We start from the raw sequence: 8,927 nt of genomic DNA, 5'->3' as shown, positions 1-8,927 counted from the left end.
GCAGATTGAGGGAAGTGATTTTCCCTCTGTATTTGGCACTGGTGAGGCCACACCTGGAGTATTGTGTCCAGTTTTGGTCCCCCCACTACAGAAGGGATGTGGACAAATTGGAGAGAGTCCAGCGGAGGGCAACAAAAATGATCAGGGGGCAGGGCACATGACTTATGAGGAGAGGCTGAGGGAACTGGGGTTATTTAGTCTGGAGAAGAGAAGAGTGAGGGGGATTTGATAGCTGCCTTCAACTACCTGAAGGGGGGTTTCAAAGAGAATGGAGCTAGCCTGTTCTCAGTGGTGGCAGATGACAGAACAAGGAGCAATGGTCTCAAGTTGCAGTAGGGGAGGTCTATGTTGGATATTAGGAAAAACTTTTTCACTAAGAGGGTGGTGAAGCACTGGAATGGGTTACCTAGGGAGGTGGTGGAATCTCCTTCCTTAGAGGTTTTTAAAGCCCAGCTTGACAAAACCCTTGCTGGGATGATTTAGTTGGTGTTGGTCCTGCTTTGAGCAGGGGATTGGACTCCTGCGGTCTCTTCCAACCCTAATATTCTATGATGCTATGATTCATATTTAAAGTTAAGCACTGGTTTATGAGTTTTGAGAGATTAGTACCTTAGTTCAGAATATTGAAAGGAGCTGAGTTTTAAATTCATATGTAGTATACACAACCGTGCACAAACATGGTTTAATAAACAATAAATAATAATAACAATAATAATGCAGCAAACTTCTGTGATCTAGACACAATTGGATCCTCGTGTGGATGAGAGACCATTGGCCAGATCCCAATCTATCCTTTGAAGCAAATAGCTAAATCCCATTTGTTATGGTTTTGAGGTTAGAATAACCTCTATTTTCTGCTCTGGTCTTTGAGTGCACACCCCATGTCTCCGTCTTGCGCCTGTCCCTCTCTTAGAGTTGAATCACATGATTTTCCCTCTCAAATTGGGTCCCAGGCTATAGCAATTTGTGCACCCACCGTTATTTCTCCCACTGTGCTTGGTACCTGCAGTTCTTCCCACAGGAGCTATGACCAGTAGTAAGTTGAGTGACTAGCCCGGCCTTCACCATAAAAAGTACAAGTTATTTACCACTGTAGGAACAAAGCATAACATAAGAAAAAATATGAGCGATTCCAGATCGATCACTGCAGTTGTTTGGTAGGATAAACATTTATGTTTATTACCCAGACTCAGTTTGTCTTTAGGAAATATTGCAATAGCTTTCTCTTCCAAAATGCCTTTTTACCATAACAAGAAGAATACAGTATTTATTTAAATAAAAAGATAATATACATCATTTTATAAGGAGTAGGTGCCCTATCACATCATAAATAAGACAATACAATCCCATCAGCATTAAAACAATCATTTAAAAAGGAACACAGCTATCCACACACCTACAGAAACTTTTTTTAATTCTTCATCATTGGGGAAAGAAAAATTCCAAGTCACCCAGAAAACCCTTTCAAAGACATTATGACATTGACACCTTGAATAGATGACAAAATAAATGGATATCCACATTTAATCAAACATATTCCTCCCTGCAAATTCCTACCCCCCAAAAGTCACTTGGAAGAAAGAAGCAAGTCAACCAATGAATAAATAAAATGAAACAACATGAAAAAGAAACAATCAAGCAAACAAACAAGCCAAACCTCTCATACCCCGATCACAAATTTTATCCCCCTCAAAAAGAAGAAGCACCAGAAAATTAATGAAGTCCACTAGTGACTTAGCTATGGCTATTGATATTCTGTGCACCATGCTCAGATAGCAAGGTGATGTTAGCAGTATAAGACAGATAGATAGGTGTGTATGTACATTTATGGATAGATATTTAGATTCTGATCTTTTTTACACTGGTGTAATTCTAAATTAACTCATTTTACTTCAGTGTAGTTAGTCCGGATTCTATGATTTCATAAACAGATTGCACCCTATGTTCTCAAGGAGACAATTTTGTCATCAGTTGATTATATTCATAAAGAAGCTCAGAATGAAATCTCAATCAAGTACTAATGATGGACATTTTAATTCTTGGTGAATAACCTCCACACAATCAGTTTCTTTAATGCAGCTTTGATCTCCTTGTTCCTCATGCTGTAGATGATTGGATTCATCACTGGAGGCACCAGGGAATAGAGAACACCCATCGTGAGATCCATATTTGATGCTGAGCTGGAGGTGGGTTTCATGTACTCAAAGAAGCCAGTGCAAAGTAACAAAGAGACCACAGTGACGTGAGGGAGGCAGGTGGAGAAAGCTTTACCCCGGCCCTGCTCAGAGGGGATTCTCAGCACTGCTTTGAAGATCTGAACATAAGACACAATTATAAAAACAAAGCAGCTTAAACCTAAAAACACACTAAAGGCAATAGCCCAAACTTCACTGACATAGGAGTCAGAGCAGACGAGCTTGAGTATCTGGGGGATTTCACAGAAGAACTGGTTGATGACATTGGACTGGCAGAAGGGCAACCTGAAAGTGTTCCCAGTGTGCAGTGCAGAGTAGACAATACCAGTAATCCAGGCACTGGCTGCCATTTGGACACAAGCTGTCCTGTTCATCACTGTCTCATAGTGCAGTGGTTGGCAGATGGCGACATATCGGTCATATGCCATGATGGTGAGTAAGGCAAGATCAGCTGCAATGAAGACTAATAAGAGAAAGACTTGGGCGACACATCCAGGATAAGAAATCGACCTGGTGCTCATGAGGGAGTTGGCCATGGATTTGGGGATGGTGACAGAGATGCAGCCGAGGTCTATAATGGACAGATTCACCAGGAAGAAGTACATGGGGGTGTGAAGATGGTTGTTGACAGCTATGGCCGAGATAATGAGAAGATTCCCCATCAGGCCTGCCAGGTAAATCACTAGAAACATCACAAAGTGCAAAATCTGCAGCTCCCGAACATCAGAGAATCCCAGGAGAAGGAACGTGGTCAAAGAGGTTTGGTTGGACATTGTCTTTCTCAGTTCATTGTGTGATGTCTGTGGAGGGAAGGACATAGACAGTGGTGGGGATTAGAGTGAGAGAGGGAGTGGCCCTGATTCCCTGCAGCAATATCTCATGATGTGAGTGTCAACGATGCACAGCACTCGTCACTGCTATTAACTAGGAGTTGTGAGTTATCACACACGTGCAAATTGACATGGCTTCCTTAAAGTCAATGGAGCTGCATCAGTTTGCACCATATAAAGATCTGCCCCAGGATGTGGCTTGATAAAATGCCGTGTGGAGGATGGAGCAAAGTACTATCGCAGTGCAATATTCTAGGCAAGCTGGATCCTCTCTTGCTACAAACAGCAGGCTCTGTTAAAATGCCAACACAGCCTGATATCCCTCTCCGGGGAAATATGACATAGACTTGCTCAGCATCGTGTATGAGAGCTTGTCTTTAGTGATTCCACTGCAGCACCACATAGATGACTTGCTGCCTGCGTACGTATTGATTTGTGACACAAGATCCCACTTCAATCTATGTGTAACAATGGGCTAGTAACATCGCTCAGCTACCTCTTTGCTGCGACGTTTGTGTGGGTCACTGGCCATCAGGAGACTTGGGGTCTATTCTTTGCTCGGCCACTGACCTGCTCTGTGACCTTGGGCCAGTCACTTCCCCCCCTGTGCCTCTGTTTCCCGTCCCACCCTTTCTCTGCCTGGTCTGCTTGGACTGTGAGCTCTGTGGGGGACGGGCTGTGTCTTGTTATGTGTATGTTTGATGCCCCCATTTACAGCATACGTGTTTAGCCGGCAGCAGTGTGGGACAGAGGATATGGCTGTAGAACAGGAGATCTAGGTTCTAATCACATTCACCTCCTCTATGTCCTGGGGCAGGGTTAAGAGAGACAGGCTTTGGCGTGGACTTCAATTCACTGTTCCCCATCTAAGGCATTAGTATGCTTAATAAATATGCTGTGGGATACCAACTTTGCTGCTTACTCAGTATTGCCATTCAATAAGTGTACCTTTGAAACAGAAATATACACAGTTGCAATAGAGTGTCTGGGTTCAAATTTTACTATTACCGGATAATGTTAATATTCCTAACCTGATTGAAATCAAAGTTTTCAATCTGGAATATTCAGATATTTTCCAATTAAATTATTTCAAAGGAAAACTGGGGGTGTGAAGCTGGTGGTCGAGGGCTATGGCTGTGATGATCAGAAGATTGCCCATCAGGGCTGCCAGGTAAATCACTAGAAACACCAAGAAGTGTAAAATCTGCAGCTCCCGAACATCAGAGCATCCCAGGAGAAGGAACTCGGTCACGGTGGTTTGGTTGGACATTTTCTTCCTCAGTTCATTGTGTGATGAATGTGGAGGGAAGAACAAAGACAATGGTCGGGGTTACAGTGACAGAGGATATGGCCCTGATTTCCCTCAGTAATATCTCACTGTAGGAGTGTGAAAGGTGCACAGCATTCATCACTGCCATTGACTCGGAGAGGTGAATTAACACACGAGTGTAAATTGGCATAGGTCCCTTAATGTCAATGGAGTTGCATCAGTTTACACCATTTGAAGATCTGGCTCAGGATGTGGCTTGATAAAATGCTGTGTGATGGATGGAACAAAGCACATCCAACCCCAATGATCTAGCCAAGCTATTTCCCCTATTGGGGAAATATGCAAACTTGGATGTGAAGGTAATGTATTAAAAAGCAAATGCTGCCTGATTTCCAGTTTTTGAAGAAATATGACATGGACTCAGAAAGCATCCCCAATGACAGCTCAGTTTGTAAGTATTCCACTGCAACACCACAGAGACAGCCTGCTGCCTGTTTCCAAAACTGATCTGTGGCACCAAATCCCAGCTGCATTTCCATCGTTGTGTGATGAGAGACTAATAGCATCACTCAGTTACTTCTATGTTTTGTCATTTCCCTCTGTGACTGTATATCTGGCCTTTGCCTTTCAGTGGCCATCAGGAGACTTGGTTGCTATTCTTGATTCTGCCATGGACTTGCTCTGTAACCTTGGGCTTTCCTGTACCTCTATTTCTTCTCCCTATCTTTTTCTGTCTACTTCAGTTGTAAGCTCTCTGGGACACAGGCTGTGTCTTACTATGTTTGTGTGCTGTCCACCTGTTAAGAATATTTCCGGTTAGCAGGCATCAGTGTGAAACAGAGGATACAGTGCTAGAACAGGAGATCTGGGGGCTAGCCACATTGCCCTCTTCTATGTAGTTGAGCAGAGACAGGCTTTGGCTGGGGGCTTCAACTCTCAATGCCTCAGTTTAAAGATGCCTCTATGTATAAAACATAGTCTGAGGATACTAACATTGCCACTTACTCAGTTTTACCATTCTGCAAGAATCTTTTTGAAAGAGCAATATATGTGATTGGAATAGAGGGTGTTATTGGACAATATCAATGCTGGCCCACTGGCTTAAATATTAGTTTTCAATATGGGGAATTCAGATATTTTCTGTTTAAATTATTTCAAAGGAAAAGTGGGCTTTAAATTGAAAAAAAATATGATAGGTCTGTGCTATCCTTAAAATCAATGTATGTATTGGAAAAATCTTTTTCTTTTTTCAAAACATTCAGTGAAAAATGTTCAGTTTTCAGCATTTTTTACCAGCAATTGTTTGGTTCTCGATACACAAAACCAAAAAATGGTTTGGTTTCTACAATTTCAATGACAATAGAAATTTTTATGCTGGAAAAAAATGAGCAGCTCTAGATATTTGATTAAATGATAGTAAAAGTTTCAAAGAGTTCCTATTGTAACTCATAGTTCTAGTATTACATTGCTCCAGTATCTTAGCACCCAAACATATTTAACTGAAACAGCAGACTTACAGTATTGGTCTTTGTGGAATGTTTCCCAGGCTCTGAAGCATTGGGCAGTCCACTGCCAGGATTCTTCAGTCACTGTCTGTCTTTGCACCTGTCAATAATGCCTCATCGCTGTGTTATCCAGCTGCTGTCTCCCAGTCTCTTTGCGATATTCACTGAGTTGCTGGGTCTCTCTGCAGTTCCTAGCAGACAGGGACCCACTGCACAGATGGGTGCCCCTCTTTTGCAGGCTTGGCTGAAAGTTGAAGGACTAAATGGAATGGGGATTGGAAATTGATCCTCGCCTGTGCAGAATTCAGACACAGTCATAGCCCAGGATATACCTGGCCTGGAGCTAAATAGCTGAATCTGGTCTCACTTCAGGAACAAACCACCCTGACAAGCTGCCCTAGCTGACCCTAACCCCACAGAGGGGGAAGAGCACCCAGCCTGGATCTCACACAATGGCAGCATCCCTGCAAGGACCCTTGGTTAAAAACAAGGCAGGGCTGAGTCCCATGTGGCATCCCAAGGGGATTGCAGAATAGAATATAAATTGGCAGTACAGACATGAGACCTACAACAGCTCAGAGCCCAGTGGTACTAGAGCCCCAACCGGCCTGGACTAGCCTGTTCCTTCATTAATGCCACATAAACAGCTCTGGGGGAGGAGAGTTTTTTTTTTCTCCTGCATTTTGTCTGCAGCTCTTGGGATGCAGCCACCAGAGGAACCCACAGCTCAGGCTGCTCTGGCTGTTTGATGTTGGTCACTAGGAGGTAGCCGGAGGCAAACACTAAAAGCTCAGTGCAATGTCCTAAATTGGTGTAAATTGACACAGTTCCATTGAGTTCCGAGGAGTTAGGGCTCTTTACACCAAGTGGAGATGTGGCCCTTCGATTTCAATGGAGCTATTTAGTTTTACATTAGCTGGGGATCTGGCCCTAAAACAGCGATGAAGCTATGTCAGTTTTCATCATTTGGGAATCAGGCCTCATTACTCCACTGGAGCTACTGCTGATTTACACCAGCTGGGGATATGTCCCCTTAAACAATTTCAAATCAATTTTATTTGCCTGTGAATCTGAACTGAATGAAGGACAAAAGTTTCTATCCAGTCAACATATTCTCAGCTCTTTGCGCCATGGGATTAATTGCCAGAGTGTAACTTTTAATGGCTAAGGAGCGATTCATTTCCACTGGGGACAGAACTTTGGAGGAATTCAGTGTTGCAGAGATTTTAAAAATTTCAACTTTTATAGGGATGGGTGGCCCGACCTTTCTTTCTTTCTTTCTTTCTTTCTTTCTTTCTTTCTTTCTTTCTTTCTTTCTTTCTTTCTTTCTTTCAGCAATTCTATGAATGCGAACACAAAAATAAAAGGCACATTAGACTGCAGGTGAAATGCTGTATGCCACCTTAAAACTGTTCATTTCACACTGATTGTAGGTATGTCAGAGAGACTGAACAAATAAGTAGGGTCAGATCCCCATGTGGTGTAAATCAGTTGTAGTTCCAGTGGAGTCAAAGGGGCCAGATCCATATCTGTTGTACATCAATCCTGCCCACACACACACTTTGTGTAAATCTGTCACAGTACCATTGGAGTCAATGAGGCCAGATGCCCAGATGGTGTAAATTTGCCTGGTGCTATGGAGCTATTCCAGTTGACGTGACCTGAGTATCTGTACCATGATGCCTAGTTTTATGTTTGTTTCTGTATTTGAGATTCTTATTGCTTAGAACCTCCATCCCATTTTAATAGCCATGAAATAGTCTAAGATCTTGAGATCATGGTTCATAGACAGAAATGTGTGAGGTGGGCACCCAGCTGGGAAATTGGCTGATGAATATATACACATTAGGTCTGCAGTGGATAGATAACATAACAGGGATGTTGAGGGATAAGAGAGTGCGGAAAGGCCCAGACACAGACATCCACCCAGAGAAAACACCTACTTCAACATGAGACAGGCAACTTCAGAGGTACTCCCAGAAAGAGTGGGGAGAAGTGGTGGCACATCTGTAAAAAACTGCGTTGTATCTCCCAGAATTGATCCATGTGGTAGTGTTAACTCCCCATCTGGAGTTAACATTTTCACAGTATCAGGCTCTCTGCAGACTCAGGCAGACGTTGTATTAGTTACATTTGCTATCATCTTAGTTATGGGTTGTTTTCAAGCTTTCTAGCCCATAAAGAATAGAAAATTACGTTTGTTTAAAAAAAGAAAAAACTGAGATTCTGCTGTAATTCCAAGACTTCTGGAGCTGGGTCCCTGCACTAGGTCTACAGTGCTTAACCCTTAATCCAGTTACTAATGCTATCCTAATGTCACATTTCCATATGAACTATTTCTGTAGCTTGTGCTGGGATGTTATGTGATGTTGAATGGGCAACGTGGGTAGTCCCCATAATTTCATCTGGATGGAGAGGCAGTGGATCACAAATGAGAGAGGAACCTTCCACAACAAAATCTCTTTACTGTGTAGTCCATGTGCTCTAAAAAATAATCTGAGAACTTCAAGACAGAGAAGTCTGCCGAGGTGGGTCACTTTTCAGGATTGGGACCAAAGAAAAGCAACATTTGAAAATAGGGCTCAAAATAATTATTACAAATATTGTCTTACTATTAACAAGAGGGCAAATGCTAACGCTGAAGGTTCTCTAAAAAGACATGGAATAGGCTGCAGCTATATCGCTGTAGTGTTAAAAGCGTAAAGAAGTCCTTAGACTCCCAAGTTACTAAGGCCAAGTTTTAAAGATATTTAGGTGCTTCTAGGAAATTATTGGGGCACTTTTGAAAATGGGAGTTCAGCTCCTTAAAGCATTTGAAATTTAGAGTAATAAGTAACATTTTTACTCAGCAGGGTGGTGTCTAAAGCCATGGACACACGAAGGTCCCAGAAACCTAATTGTTCACAAAGGCCAGAGAGAACATCTGAGCAACTGTCCCAACTACCAAAATGTAGTGATGCAGTAGCACCCAGGGAGCCAAATCCAGTCCTGGTATAAAAGGGCTCATCACCACCTGGAGTTAATGTTGCCAGGCCAGTTTACCTGAGATATGAATTTGCACTGCTCTGCACAAGACCAACAACTGCAAGTCTGGAGTCACCTCTAAAACACACAGGTGGTGGAATGC

The 8,927-nt window shown here is 42.7% G+C and overlaps 1 protein-coding gene across 1 annotated transcript; it reads right to left on the bottom strand.

Moving 5' to 3' along the window:
* Positions 1-2,032: 2,032 nt before the first annotated feature.
* On the bottom strand, positions 2,033-2,968 carry LOC135887086 (olfactory receptor 14A16-like). The gene has a single exon (XM_065414868.1). It carries the CDS (start codon positions 2,966-2,968, stop codon positions 2,033-2,035), a length of 936 nt encoding a protein of 311 aa, XP_065270940.1.
* Between the last annotated feature and the right edge of the window lie 5,959 nt (positions 2,969-8,927).

Source organism: Emys orbicularis, chromosome 12, assembly GCF_028017835.1.
Source record: "Emys orbicularis isolate rEmyOrb1 chromosome 12, rEmyOrb1.hap1, whole genome shotgun sequence".
NCBI lineage: Eukaryota > Metazoa > Chordata > Testudines > Emydidae > Emys > Emys orbicularis.
Note: the sequence above shows the minus strand (reverse complement) of the source record. Positions and strands in the feature narration are given on the sequence as shown.